Here is a 16,331-nt window from a genome sequence, read left to right as displayed (position 1 = left end):
GTGAAATGCAAACCAGAAAGCAGCTCCTATGCAGTAGCTCCCACTCAAGGACTGGCTGGAAACCACAACTGATGCACAGGACAATGGAGAAAGTCCAGCGTTGTGTTAAAAGTTTTCAGTCTTTATTAAACAATCCAGACAGACATGAAGGAACAGAGTGCATGTGCCATGATTAAGGGCAACATGCTTGCCTGAAACATGTAAGACGGCACATGCTCCCTGTTCCTCCGCGTCTATCTGGATTGTTTAATAAAGACTGAAAGCTTTTTACCCAATGCCTGACTTTCTCCGTTTTCCTGTGCACCTCTTAAAGTGGCTCCTTATCCAGCACCGGAGCCCTGATTCTTGCTGCTTGGAAGCCAGAAGAAGCCGACAGGAGGTCATCGCTGTACATTATGCATGGGACCGCTCAGCCAATCTCAGGCTTTAGTGGCCATGAATGAATCTCCACTGAAGACTGTGATTGGTAGAGCGATCACATGCATAATGAACAACGCGTGACCACTTGTAGGCCTCTTTTGAGCTTGGAGTGACAGGGACTGGGGTTCCAGCAACCGGACAGGAATGAATATTAATTTTTTCTTTATTTTATATCTTTTAAGTGTGTCATTTTTTTTTAAAGTCCTAGAAACCCCTTTTCTTAAAGTCCATGGATCCACCCAGGGTTCTACCTCAAAGCTATGTGAGAAGGAAACGTAAACCGGAGAACGGACATGGCCCTGAAATCATAATGTGAAAGAAGCCTTAGCTTCATTATGTAGATATTCATAAACTGGAAGGTCAGTTTATTTCAACATTTCTAGGAGTTATAAAAGAGGAACAGCAAAGAGTGTTGTTCTAAGAGAACACATTCCGAAATTGTTATTTAATGGGGAATCCAGCTATTTACTGAAACAGACATCAAGTCTCAGAAAGCTATTATGAAAATAACGAAATTATCCAAATGTACAGGTAGACCAGCGCCGATTAACCCCTTTAGTGGCACACCCGGAAAATCTCCGGGGCTTGCTACACTGACCATGCAGTTAAACCGCGGAAGATTTCCGTGGACAGCTCTAGTGCTGAAATGCTGGCCAGGACACACAGTTATTGTGCCACTGTACACGTTTGCCACTTCGAATTACCTCAGGAAAATCTCCGGGGCTTGCTGCGCTGACATGGTAATAATAAACCTGCCACTGAAGGGGTTAATAGAAATAGCTACACAAGCGTAAACATTCCAATTTCTTTCATATTTTCTGGGAAATGCTCTGTTGGGTGCCGTTACATCTTCTCATGCTGTGGATTTTAATTTAAAATGATGCGCAGTCAATGACTGTCAGGAGCTACTAATATAGATGTCTTGGAGCAAGGTGGGAATGGAGGCAGCAGCTGGAGCCCTGCGTTCTGGGCAGGAGACTCGACACCCTCTTCAGTATTACTTGTTTGTCTTTGTTTAAGACGTTTGTGATTAGAGTTCATTTACATTGTAGACAGCGCTTCCTCAGACACACTTCACCAGGCTGCAGTTCATACCCGCCACTTTTTTTAACGATGCAGATAAAAGCAGGGTTATTAATGGTCCTTCATCCCCAAGACTGTACAAGTCACTTTATAATTAATACAGAGGCAGGGATTTACAGCGGGACACGCAGGCAAGAGGGTGGATAGGTTTGTTAGTACATGAGATATTGCAGCCCCTGTAATTAATCACCAGTGGAGATTTTGCTGTTACTTGTTACCAAGTCAGTGTAGCTTGTCGACAGCAAATTTGCTGTAGACCGGTAATACAAATGTAATGCATGACTCTAAGGGGTTTTCCTATTATAAAATGAATTAAGGAAGTAAGAGCATCACTAAAAAAAAGTCCTGGGTCCCATAGAAACAGTTAGCTGTGTCCCCTCAAGCAATCACCAGATCCATGTGAAAGTTCCTCTGAGTCAAGGTAAACAAACACAACTTTTACAAATGTAAAGTTTCCATGCAAACACGGGGAAAACATACAAACTTCATGCAAATGCTGTCCTTAGTTGGATTTAAACATAGGACACCAATGCTACAAGGCATCAGTGCTAACCACCCAACAAAATTGATATATAGGAAGCATCAAACCTGAAATCTGGCACAAAAAATGAATTCAGACGCCAGACCAGACCCCTAAGGTTAATCAGACCTCTAGGCCAGATCCCTTAATTAAAAAAATTGTGCAGGACTTTTACTACTGAAGAACAATCCTCGGCGTAGCTCATAAGTAGTTGATCAGGATCGTTGCCAATCAGCTGATATTGGGCCCACTATCAGTGTGGACAGCACTGGAAGCAGATAGCATTATCCATATTGCAGCGGTAATGCAGGCACAGCTCCAATTGAAGTCAAATTGGGCTACTGCAATGTTGACAACATTATTTGCTTCCAGCACTGTCAACAGTGATAGCGGACCACAGGATCAGCTGAGCAACAGGGATATTAAGTGGTGGATCCCTGCTGATCAACTATTGATGACCTTTCCTGAGGATAGGTAATCAATAAATGAATGTAAAAGCTGGATTGCGAAAAAAGCTAATAGAGGGAGGATTGATGTGTTTGAGCGGAGGTGCTGGCAAAAGCTGCTGCGTATACTCTGGACAGCAAGAGTAACAAACAAAGAAGTCCTGAATTGTATAAGACCCGATAAATCACTGGAGGGCAAGATGACCCAATTCAGACTCACGTATTTTGGCCACGTAATGCGAGTCCATAGAAAAATCTATAATGCTTGGACAAATCAGTGAGACCTGGCCGCCAAAGGATACAATGGCTGATACTGTCAGAGCTGATACTGGCATGGATATCACACAACTGAAAGAAGCAATGCAAAACCGAAAAACATGGAGCGAGCTTGCCTTTAGGGTCGCCAAGTCATAAATGACGAAACGGCTAACAACAACAACAATAATAAAAGTCATGGAAAACCCAATTCTTTAGCCCCCCGACTAGATCTCTAAATAAATTCAGACCCCAGACCTCTAAATTCATTCAGATCCCAGACGAGATCACTTAAATAATTTAGACCTCAGACCAGGACTCTAAATTAATTCGGACCCCAAACCTCTAAATTCATTTAGACCCCAGACCAGATCTCTTAATTGAGACTCTAGAACGGACCCCTAAATTAATTCAAACTCAAGAACAGATTCCTAAATTAATTTAAATCCTTGACCAGACCCCAAAATATATTCATTTAACAAAACATACACCCTAAATCAATTCAGACCCCAATACAGACCCTTAAATTAAAATGTTTGTGTCAAGAACACAGCCCCTTTTTATAGAATCATAGAATGGTAGAGTTGAAAGGGACCTCCAGGGTCATCAGGTAGAACTCCCTGCTCAGTGCAGGTTTTCCTAAATCATCCCAGATAGATGTCTGTTCAGCCTCTGTTTGAACACTTCCATTGAAGGAGAACTCACCACCTCCCTTGGCAACCTGTTCCACTCATATGCCCTATTAGTATTACAACTACTTCTGCCAGAGTGTGACATTCCTGGTCATAATTCCTATATTCAGATTAGACACTCAGAGTATCAAGCTGTACAGATTAATGTCCTTAGAAGGGAGATACAAAATGGCTAATGTTAGGCTCAGATTTACATTGACTTTGCTCTCCATATTTTTTAGGTGTTGCAGCTTGGTTCCGAAATTCTTCCACAATACAAACAAGAAGCACCGAAGACCCCTCCACATATCATTCTGCATTACTGTGTTTTTAAAACCACCTGGGATTGGGTCATCTTGATATTAACGTTTTACACTGCAATTCTAGTTCCTTATAATGTGTCCTTCAAAACGAAACAGAATAATGTTGCGTGGTTGGTTGTGGACAGCATCGTGGATGTGATATTTTTGGTGGATATTGTACTTAATTTTCATACCACCTTTGTTGGACCTGCTGGGGAGGTCATTTCTGACCCAAAATTGATACGTATGAACTACTTGAAGACCTGGTTCGTCATCGATCTCTTGTCTTGCTTGCCGTATGATGTCATCAATGCCTTTGAAAATGTGGATGAGGTCAGTAATACTTTACTTCTTTTACACTTTATTTCTTTGTTGTAATTTGTTTTAAAAAAGGGTTTTCCAGCCTTTAAAAAACTTGCTCCAAGGTAGAGAATAGCATAAAAGCAGCCATTTTTTCCACTGTGCCTCTGGTCCCATGCTACCAACCCAATCCTTTTCACTTTGGTTCCCTCTGAAACAGGAAGCAATAACAGTATGTTCATCACTTACATGACCACTACAGCCAATCGCTGGCCTCAGTAGTAATGTGTGCATGAACAGCATGTGACTGCTGAGGCCAGTGATTGGCTGCAGCTGTCATGTGAGTGATTAACATAACATCATCACTTTCTGTTTCATTGAGTACTGGAGTGCAGGGATTGGCTTGGTGGCACTCGACCAGAGGTAGAGTTGAAGGGTGAGTACTGATGTTTTTTTTCTTTGAATTTTCAAGTTGTGACTCCTTTACTTTTCCTACTTAGGACTTATACAGTGCTTGTGCCTAATTTTATGCTTGTAGATTACATAGGGGTGCCAATACTTTTGCAATTAGCATTGAATTGAGTTGTGACCCCTTTACTTTTCCTATTTAGGATCTAAAAATGCTCCTGCCAAATTTCACGCTTGTACGACAATGGGAAGTTAGAGAATTAGTGACGAGTCAGTCAGTGAGTCAGTTAGTGAGGGCTTTCACCTTTATATATATAGATGATATTCTACTGGTGGATCATACGTTCCATCAGGCAGTATTCTTTAACCCACATTTCATAAGCAACCAACGACAGTTTTTGGTGTAAACTGCACCAAAAAGTCAACAAAATGTATAACTTTTCATGTCACTTGCCAGTTTTGAAAAGTGATAAGGAAAAATGGACATGATCTACGAGGGGTGGGTGTGGTCTCCAAGTTTTAGTCAAATTTATTAAACAGAAAGTCAGCAAGTGGGGTAAATATTGGCTCACATCTGCTCACATCAAGTGTAGATTTCATTTTCTGTCTTGTAGAGCTTAAACACATGGGCGCATGCGCTAATATATTCGTGCATTGGAGCGTATTAGGTCGTGAACCAGGTATTGCGTGTGAGTTTGAAAAAAAGTAGGAAAATAGGGCATGACGTATTATTTTTTGTACGTAGAAAAACTACATGCGAGAAAGATAGAGTAATCCCAATCGTGAAAATGAAACCATTGAAATCAAGGGTTTTGCTTTATCCCATTTTGCGTTTGCTGCAAATCCACGACAAAAACTGCACCGCAAACAGTGCGAATTTTGATGCAAATTTTCATGTGAATCTGCATCAAATCTGCAGCGCAAAATATGCTGCAGATTTTGGTGCAGATCCAAACCAAAATACACTTTGTGTTATCTTACCCTTTAAGGGGTTGTCTGGTTACCAGACAACATTTCTGCAAAAGCTCCAACTGCCTTAAAATAACAAACAGAGCAGTACTTACTTATCCTTTGCCGTGGGGCTCCAGCGATGTTACACCGCCGACCTTCCGGTGATTGTTTTACAATATAACATCATGGCAAGTCACCTGACCCCTGCAGCCAATCAGATGGTGCAATGACTCCACTATTACCTGCTGGTATCATGGCCCAGGGTGAAGGTGCTGATAGCAGGAGAATGAGTGGTGATCCTGCAGCCTCTGATTGGTGACTTCTGCTGATGGAATTTACCACATCAATGACTGTGAGGTTGGCGGGCCAACATTGCTAGATCCCTGTGGCAGTCGGAGCTATTGCAGAAATGTTGTCCGCTAACCAGACATTCCCTATAATAAATACGGCGATTGTGTCTTGTTGTACTTAGAAGGGTCTGGGCATGAATTACTTCCCTAAAAGGGGTTATCCCAAAATGTAATTTCATCCACGATAGGGGATGTGTCTAATCAGCTGGGATCCAATTGCTGCCATGTCCCTCTGTATGAATGGAACGGCAACCAAGCATGCGTGCTGCCACTCCATTCATCCCTATGGGACTGCCAAAGAGAAGCTGAGTACAGCACTCAGAAATCTGCAACAGAGGTGAATGGAGGGGCAGCAGACATGCCAGTCCACAACACCTTTCATACAAGGGGACACGGAACTATCGTTCCCACGATGGGTGGCAGTCCCAGAATTCGTAACATGACGTTTGCCTGCCGCCATGCTATGTGGATCTTACTGCATACAGATTCTTATGACTTCCGTTGAGTTGAATACTACTTCTATAAAACCATACGTTGCTAGTGCTGACTACAGGATGACAGAATGTATCAGTTTAACTTTTAAGTAAAAGTAAATAAGGAATATTCTGGTACGGAATTACGGTGATGTAAATTGGCGGCCATTCAGTGGGGTGTGGCCACTTTTGATTTTCCTGTATGAGATCTATGTTTTGTTCGTATTCCCTGATTGTAAAACAATGCACATCGTTCATTCGCCTGACCCGCTGTGAGAAGAATACTTGGCAGCACAGATCTATATCAGAAGAAAGCATCAACCTCTTCTAGGACTCTTAGGTGATATGAAGTAGCTGAAGAACAGTCACCTTTATCCATTCATACTTCAGACACAACTATAATTTTCCAAAGGCCAATTCAGCTAAAGTGGCCCAAATTATTGTTTTCAGCTCCCTCTTTGGAAAACATTGCTCAGATTGCTGGACGAGCATATCATTCACAGCTTGATGAATAGATATTTGCCTTTGCTGTGCTTGGAGTTTGCGTCCTGGTTAATAAGATGTTCACAAGGCCGGAGCACGGAGATGTTTTCTACTTGATTGGTTTTGAAAATGCAACTTTTTTGGCCGAATATCTGGCTGGTTCGTAGCTGTGTATAATAGCCTCAGGGAGATGGAGGGGCTGGGAAATTAGCTTCTGGTGCACTGATCAGGTTCCTGCTTGTAACAAAACATCTAAAGACCATTTCCCCTAAAATATAACAAATCCCAAAGTATCGGTCCCTGAGTTGTCCTCGTGTCAAGTTTTATGAAAGTCTCATTAGCGATTTTCAACTTAATAGATACTGACTTACAAGAGTTGCCTGAAAGTGACTTATAATACAGTCAAGCCTTTGTTTACATCTTGACTCAGCTGTCCTTAAGCTATATTGCCCAATGTACAATATCCTATCAAAAGTATGTGGACGCCCATATCAGTAGAATGGATCATGTCTTGTTAAGCATTTCACATGGTCCTAAACCAAGTATAAGCCATAGTTTGTGACGGGAACTGCATGCTATTTGATAAATGGGTATACTGTTGCACACAAGCCGTCCATCATGAAGTGCGATGCAGCAGCCTGTGTACAATAGTGCAAGGAGCATCGCCATTGGACAGTTGAGCAATGCAAGAATGTTGTATGGAGTGACGAATCACACTACTTCATCTTCAGATGAGATGGACATACCTGGGTGTAGAGGAGCCTGGGGAACGCCTTTTGCCTGAGTGTGCTTTGCCAACAAGTAACTATGGTGGGAGTTCTGTTATGGTCTGGAGATGTTTTAAGTGACAAGGTCTTGGTCCATTGGTTGTAGTTGTACTATGACATTGTAGACAATAATGTGCTGTCGATAATGTTGCAATACTTTAGGAATGGTCAGCCATACTTCCAACAAGACAACGCGCCTTGTCACAAATCCAACACTGTTTTATGTTGGTTTGAGGATATGGATGTTCCATGATTGGACTGGCTGCACAGAGTCCTGACCTCAGCCTTATTGAACATCTATGGGATGAACTGCAACATCGGTTCTGAAAATATGAACAACGTTCATCTTCTTTGAAATAACTCACCAGATGTTTGCAGGATGAATGGAGGGAAATACCAGCTGAAGTGTATCAGACGCAAGTAGAAGGTGTGCCATGCAGAGTATCTGATGCCATTAGGGCCATAGGAGGCCCCACTAAGTATTATCATATGTAAATAAATATTACTTTTGATTCTTGCTCAGGTGTCTAATTACTCCTGGGAGGAAAGTGTATGTGATGTGGCATACTGTACATTGCCTATTGACTGCCTCTCTATAGAAAAGCCTTCAGTTGACTATGTTTTTCTGTACAGTAAAGGAAATGTTTTACTACATATGCCAACTTAACAGAGGCCAACAGGACACTCTTTTGGCCTCCGTTGGGTGCATAAATCCCTATAGATGCCTTTGACCGATTATGCCAGGGACTTTCACAGGTTATATGGTAAACACACTTTTCAAACGCCATGTAAATAGAGCTTTATCACGCTAGTGGCTAAGGGTCTTTTTAGATAGGCCGAGAATCAACCTGTTGTAATGAACACAGATTGACTAAGCAGGTTCATCAGAGCTCGTTTACACATGATTGTCAATATAATCAACTGTTCCATACAGTTATCATTGGTCAGCAGCATATCTCCATGTTTACATGAAAACATGTGAGAGCCAATGAACGAACATTTTTATGATCACTAAAAAAGACACAATCAACCAACCAACCAAGGAGTGTTAGTTCTTTCATTGGCCCTTTTAAATGGCCTGATGATCAGACAAAGGAATGTTTGTGCCCATTCATTGGTCCATGTAAAAAGCCCTCTATATATTAGCATCATTATCATTGTATAATGAAAAGTTCTGCAAATTTGTAACCTGCTTGGTTTCAATTTCTCATCATTTCAAGATCTCCCAGCTGAGAGAAGTATTAGTCTGCACAGGCTTCAGCATCTGGAAGTAAACGTGAATGTTCCCATTAACTGGCGGCAAGTAGAGAAATCGAAAACTATAATGAATTAATACAAAAATTAAATTGGAAAGTCATAGAACTTTTCATTATACAATGTTTTTTGCTTCATTTACAGAAAATTGGAATCCCTCTTTAACCCCTTAGTGACCAAGCTTGTTTGCGCCTTAATGACCAAGCCAAATTGTTTTTAGAAATCTGACATGTGTCACTTTAACATGGAATAACTCCTTAAAAGTTTTGCATACCCAAGTGATTCCTTTTTTGCCACATATTGTACTTCATCTAGGTGGTAAAAATAGTCCCTATAGAATTTTTGTATATTTATTAAAAGCGCCAAAATTGGGAACATTTAAAAAAAATTGTCATTTTCAATTGCAATATGTCAAATATGTGCAAACATACTGTACAAATACAAAGATATATATTTCCATCTATTTATTTTATTATGGATGCATATTTGAAAAACTAGTTTTTTTAACCATTTAGAACAGGGGTCCCCAACCACTGGGCCACGTACCGGGCCGTTGGGTGTTTAGCGCCGATCCGCGGCACCGCCGGGAACTTTTGCTCTAAACACAAGGCCCGCGGGCCGAATCCGGCCCGCTGCCTTGTGTTATGTGGCCCGCGGCGTGCCGATGCTGCTGACCACTGAAGCGATTACCAGCAGAGGCACCGCAGCTCCCCGCTGGTAATCACGCTGATTCCAGCGCACACTGACCTCAGTGTGCAGCCAGGATTCTCCTCCCCGAGTCCCCTGCTCATTAGTTCCGCAGGAGAGGACTCGGGGAGGAAGTGTTCCGGGCTGCACACTGACGTCAGGGAGAGCGACGCTGTAGTAAGTATATGGGTTGGGGGGCTGCTTACTACTGGGGGGGCTGCCTATTACTGGGGGGGGGGGGGGGTTGCTTACTACTGGGGAGCTGTCTATTACTGGGAGGGGTTACTTATTACATATAGCCTCTTAATGTACTGTGCATAACTGCATACTCATACAGGTGGTCATGCACAGTACACCTGTTTTTGTTTATGTTTCCCGCACCATCACTTAGCGATGACATGGGTACCTGCAGCCTGTACACAATGTAGTTACGTATGGGTTGCCGGTATATGCATGACAATGGAGCTCAATGGGTTCTATACTGCGGATATCCGCAGTAAAATAAAACATGCAGCGTTCTGTTTTCTGCGAGTGGATTATGTAAATCCGACCTGCTAATGTGAGCGGAATTGTGTAATCGAGTGCATTTGATTGATCCACGTATTACCGCGGATCAAACGCATGCAGAATTCGCAATTTCTATTCAGTCATGTGAGACCTGCTCAACGAGGCCACCGGTCACTGCTCTAGGCACTAGGCTACTGTTGGTAGCCAGGAACAAGGAGATTTTAAATTTCCTGGGCTCCCCGACTCCTGGGCATGTGTCTGGCATTTTGCTGGCGGGCGCATGCGTAGAAGCCGGGGAAGGTCTGTGGAGGATGATAGCATCGGGGTTCAAATTTGGAGGCCACTGGTAAGAAGTTTCATCTCTTCTCACTGATTTTCAGGTCTAAGCTCTAGCTTCAAAAACTTTGATCTTCTGGTGAAGCCATTCTTTTGTTGATTTGTTGATTCTTTTGTTGGGTCATTGATGTGCTGGTTTTTAGCAGAGACCTGAAGGTTTTTTGTCAAAATAAACTAATATTTGAAACTGTTCATAATCCTCTCCCCCTTGACTAAAGCCCCAGTTCCAGCAGCAGAAAAACAGCCCCAAATCATAATGTCACCTCCACTATGCTTCACTGTGGGTCTGGTGTTCTTCAGGAGATGTGCGGTGTTGGCTTTTGCACCAAATATACCTTTTGGAATTATGGAAAAAAAAGTCCAATTTTGGTCTTATCAGCCCATAACACGTTCTCCCCTGTACTTATGGCAGACTTTATGTATGTTTTGGCAAAACAAAGCCGGGCTTGGATGTTTTTCTTTGTTAGAAAAGGCTTTTATCTTGCCACCCTACCCCACAACCCAGATATATGAAGAAAATAGGAGATGGTTGTCACATGCCCTACACAACCAGTACTTGCCACAAACTCCTGCAGCTCCTTTAATGTTGCTGTAGGCCTCTTGGCAACCTCCTGGACCAATTTTCTTCTGGTCTTTTTCATCAATTTTTTAAAGGGATGTCCAGTTCTTGGTAACGTCACTGTTGTACCAAATTTAATCCACTTCTTGCTGAGCATCTTCACTGTGTTCCATTGCGTACGTAATGACTTGGGAATTTTTTGGTCGCCTTTCCCTGACTGATACCTTTCAACAATCAGATTCCTTTATTGTGTTGTAAGCTCTTTATGGCTTTTGCAAATGTCAAGAAAATCTTACTAGAAGAGCTGAAAGTTATATGGGGTAAATCAGGATCACTGTAAATAATGGCAGCTGTATACTGAGTATTATCTAACAGGAGTTTAAATGTGATTGGCTATTTCTGAACACAACCACATCCTTGAATATATGAGGGTGTTTACACTTATGCAACCATATTAGTTTAGGTTTTGGGGGTTTCAGTTTGTTTTTCAATGGAATTGTACAGATAATGGGTCACTGTCACATTCACCCTGAGCGTAAGACACACCACGTTCAAGACAAACGCACATAGAAGGCTAGTCATTATGTTACATCAGATCAAGCCATGGGGACAATGACCTACATGGGCGCAACCCAAAAATAGGTTAGATAGAAAACTAGAAGGGGCATGCACACGAAAGGAAACCGAAACATAAACCAGAACATATACGCTGAAGACCATAACAAACTTAACTGCAAATGGGACTTGCAAGCAGACATCCAACAATGACTAACAAACACCAAACACTTATCTAGAATACCAACATGCATAAGTAGATAGAATAGCTAAAGTATGTATGATGTATTGGTTGGTATTTTACTCAAGATACTTAAGCTCATGAGCCCGCGACAAGGCCCTCATTGTCTCGTGAGTCCCTACTCTAACTAGACAGCTTAACCCAAGGAGTCCTGCCGGGACCAATAGGGACAGTCCCACACTTGAACCTAGGAGCCTAACTTGCTCTAGATGGGATACAAGATATGCGCTGCACAGGACACAGTTCACACTCAAACAGACGAGCAACATACACCTTGAACAGGGAGCTGATCACACCAAGTGTCTGTTCACCTACGTAGACACTGAACATCTTGTTGTTCACACCAACAAATGGAATCCCACCCAAAACCTCATGCAAGCAAGCAACACCACAGCAGAACATGCATGGCTCTAAACACTAAAGTTCTGAGAGGAAAGGAGCAAAACAGCAAAAGGAATAAATGACCAGTGCCCTCTAGTATATGCAGCAGACCAGTGGTGATTGGCTGGCTGGAGAACTCCACACCCAGATAGCTCAATCATCCCGCACCTGTAAAGGTGATCCTGGAAACCCATATAACTACAGCTCCCAGGAGCACAACATGACAGTCACATTGAAGGTGAATATACATTTGTCAGATTTTTTAACATGACAAAAAAATCAGAAAACCCCTTTAAGCAGGCTTAAAGGGATTTTCTGATTTTTAAAAAATGTGTGCTATGTTAAGGAATGCATAAAAAAGTAGGCATTATTCACTCCTCCAATGTGCTTCTGGCACTGCCTATCCATAACTTCCAGTCTGGACCTTCCTGAAACAGGAAGTAATAGCATTGCATTCATTGCTCACATGACCTTTGTAGCCAATCAGTGGCCTCAGCAGTCATGTGTTGCTGATGCACATGTGTCCCCTGAGGCCAGTGATTTGCTGCAGAAGTCATGTGGGGAATGAATGTAATGTCATTGGTTCCTGATGTAGCAGGAACTGCAGCAGAATGGACCAGGTTAGAGGCTGACCACACTGTCTTTAGCTCAGTCCGTTTCACAGAGTTGTGAAGTGTGTCCCGGCCTGACTGCGGATGTGTAAAGACAGTGTGGTTAGTTCTTTAGTGCTGCTGTACCTAAGGCACAGTGGCAGGGTGAGTAATGATTTTATGCCATGAAGGGATTCAGAATTAATGAACCCTTTCCTCCAGCTTCTTCGATATAGGTCTTTTCGTGGTAGAAGTCTGGAATGATCCAACATAGATGATCTCAGTATTTAAACCCTCTTTCAGTAGCCCCTTGAAGGAGAACACGGCCACTGTCCATGGTGCTGAAAGGCTTAGTACTCACAACTACTGCTGGCAACTAACAAACTACCAACGTTTTGCCTTGAACTGAAAGTGTTCCTACGTCCCTTAAACCTTCTTGCTTATTTTCTTTACTGGGTGTAAAGCACATCTTCGCAGGTACCCCTCTCCATTTTCTATGAAGGAAGGGATACGGGTGGAAAGGGCATTTGCTTAACAAATATTTCTCTTCAAGTTCAGTTAAAAATCATTAGTTTATTGTCCCACTGGGAGATCTGCAGAGCATTTCTGAGATTTCAGCATCCTAGGAATCATTTTAGCAATGCCAGCATGGAAATTGGCACTGTCTCTAACTTGAGTTAGAGAACGAGCTTGACAAATGCGTTTGTTCTCATGCCGAAACGTGTTGCTCAATTCAATAAAGCATGTATTGACTAATTTCATGCTATTGGAATTATATATCCGTACCCGACCAACGTGGAGGAACTTTTCCTTTCTCAGAAAATTTCCATACACCAGGCCAGCAGGCCCTATTCAATGTTGACCTCTGAAATACAACACATCTACATGCATGCTAGCCCTGCTACAGGGGTTTCTTTCCTCCCAGGAATGCTCTGCCCAGCTCTCTTTTTCCTCTTGCTTCATACTGATCTCTTCCATGTCTGAAAATATTATTTTGGGACTGGTTTTTTTTTTACATAAAAAGCATTATATGACTAATGCACCTTGAAATATTACAGATCTGCATTGTAGGTAACTGCACCCATAGACTGCTATGGGCCCTAACTGTATTTTTGTGTGCCTCTGATTCTACATGATGGCAGATCGTGATGTGCGTAGCTATAGGGGATGCAGGGGTAAAAGTCGCTACCGGGCCCTGAAGCCTTAAAGGACCCAAAGGCCCCTCTATCACATAAGAAGACATTAGTATTATAAATAGCACATGGTAGGTAGGGGCCCTGTTACAGATTGTGCATCGGGGCCCAAGAGCTTTTAATTACACCAGTGTTTTTTTCCATGAATCTTCAAGAAAAAGATTGTAGTATGCTTAATTACATGCTGTATTATAAAGGTGTTCTATTCTCCTAGCATTGCTTCTGGGGTAGAATATGTTGCTGCATGGAGACACCATATGGCATCACACTGAATGTCTAAGGATACTCTAACAATCTCTATGCCTTTGTCAGTTGGACATGATCAGGATGAGTGCTCAGCCTGTGGCTGTAAACAAGAATTCTCCCATTCACAGAAAACAAAAAACATGAAAATTGCATTGGATAAAGATACATTTTATATTAACCCCTTGGTTACACAAGGCATAAATGTGTAGTTACCATATGAGTCAATACTGGCCTTTTAACAGGTCTTGCAACATGACTAGGGATGTTAGCCAAACCAGAAAGTAGAGCTAGGGATGCGTCACGACATCAGCCCCAGTCCGCATGATCGCATCTTCACAGATGTCCCCTGTCATTCGGCTCTTGGCGCCAATGAGTGCCTCCTTCCTGACACTGCAGAGGTTCTCTTAGGTGTTTTCTGTTAGGAGTACCTCATTGTTTAATGTTACCTTCTTGTCTTCCCTGCTATAATATCTGCTGTGGTTTATGGACAAGGAGGTGTTTCTCATAGCTGGCCAATCAGTCATAATGGAAGTGTGTTTATTCTGGGCCCGCCTCTACATCGGTGCTGGGTATTTTTCTGCCCAAGGCATCTGGTGTGGCAGTGGTCATCTGCAGCTAAGTACCAATGGTGATCCTATTACTGTGGGGTTTATTCACCTGTATCTAGCTCTGTTATATCTTATATGTATACTAGCTTACCCGTCGCGCGTTGCTGCGAAGACAGACAGACATACATTCATTTTTATATATCTAGATAACAACCAATCACAGTGCAGCTTTTTTAGGTTACCTCAGTGGTATAATATATAACAACCAATCACAGCGCAGCTTTCATGTTACCTCAGCTTTATAATATATAACACCCAATCACAGCGCAGCTTATATGTTACCTCAGCAGTATAAAATATAACAACCAATCACAGTGCAGCTTTCATGTTACGTCAGCAGTAAGAGAAATAACAACCAATCACAGCGCAACTTTTATTCTGCCTCAGCAATATAAAAATAGCAACAAATCACAGCGCAGCATTCATTTTACCTCAGCGGTATAATATATAGCAACCAATCACAGCACAGCTTTTATTTTACCTCAGCATTCTCAATATCCAGGAATTGTCTTGTGATATGTTCGGCGGATGCATCATTTTGTAGTTGAACACGCATCCCGTTGCTCGTAATGCCTTTTGCTTTTGTGCTTGAGATGGAAATCAAACGATCTTTGTCTGGGGGGGCATAACTGTCGACGACGCTCGCACGCGCGCCACCTATCGTAGGATAGTTGTACTATGCCAGTAATCTTCCCAGGAGTGTACTCAACAACTTCCCATTAACTTTTCCTATTTATGACATAATTAATGCTCGTGCCAAATTTCAAGTTTCTATTACATCGGGAAGCGAGAAAATTCTATTCCGTACGTAAAATTTGGACGCCAATTGTTTTGCGCTTAAAATTGAATAATCGAGTTGGGACCCACTTACCTTTCCTATTTATGACATAATCAATGCTCGTGCCAAATTTCAAGTTTCTATGACATTGGGAAGCGAGAAAATTAGATTCCGTACGTAAAATTTGGACGCCAATCCTTTTGCGCCTAGAATTAAATAATCGAGTTGGGACCCATTAGCGTTTCCTATTTATGACATATTCAATGCTCGTGCCAAATTTCGAGTTTTTATGACATTGGGAAGCGAGAAAATTAGATTCCGTACGTAAAATTTGGACGCTAATTCTTTTGCGCATAGAATTGAATAATCGAGTTGGGACCCATTAGCGTTTCCTATTTGTGACATATTCAATGCCCGTGCCAAATTTCAAGTTTCTATGTGAGAAAATTAGATTCCGTACATAAAATTTGGACGCTAATTCTTTTGCGCATAGAATTGAATAATCGAGTTGGGACCCATTAGCTTTTCCTATTTATGACATATTCAATGCTCGTGCCAAATTTCACGTTTCTATGACACCGGAAAGTGAGAAAATTCGATTCCGTACGTAAAATTTGGACGCTAATTCTTTTGTGCATAGAATTGAATAATCGAGTTGGGACCCATTAGCTTTTCCTATTTATGACATAATCAATGCTCGTGCCAAATTTCAAGTTTCTATGACATTGGGAAGCGAGAAAATTAGATTCCGTACGTAAAATTTGGACGCTAATTCTTTTGCGCATAGAATTGAATAATCGAGTTGGGACCCATTAACTTTTCCTATGTATGACATAATCAATGCTCCTGCCAAATTTCACGTTTCTATGACACCGGAAAGTGAGAAAATTCGATTCCGTACGTAAAATTTGGACGCTAATTCTTTTGCGCATAGAATTGAATAATCGAGTTGGGACCCATTAGCTTT

The 16,331-nt window shown here is 42.0% G+C and overlaps 1 protein-coding gene across 1 annotated transcript in view; it reads left to right on the top strand.

Annotated features, from left to right (window-relative positions):
* The window catches only part of KCNH1 (potassium voltage-gated channel subfamily H member 1), a 348,715-nt gene that overhangs the window by 55,765 nt on the left and 276,619 nt on the right, over positions 1–16,331 (top strand). Inside the window, exon 6 of the mRNA XM_066594506.1 lies at positions 3,638–4,030. Coding sequence (XP_066450603.1) covers positions 3,638–4,030 — 393 coding nt within the window. The remainder of the gene's footprint in view (positions 1–3,637; positions 4,031–16,331) is intronic.

This window comes from Eleutherodactylus coqui, chromosome 3 (genome assembly GCF_035609145.1).
Source record: "Eleutherodactylus coqui strain aEleCoq1 chromosome 3, aEleCoq1.hap1, whole genome shotgun sequence".
NCBI lineage: Eukaryota > Metazoa > Chordata > Amphibia > Anura > Eleutherodactylidae > Eleutherodactylus > Eleutherodactylus coqui.
The sequence above is the reverse complement of the archived record's forward strand: the minus strand, read 5'-3'. Positions and strand labels throughout refer to the sequence as shown.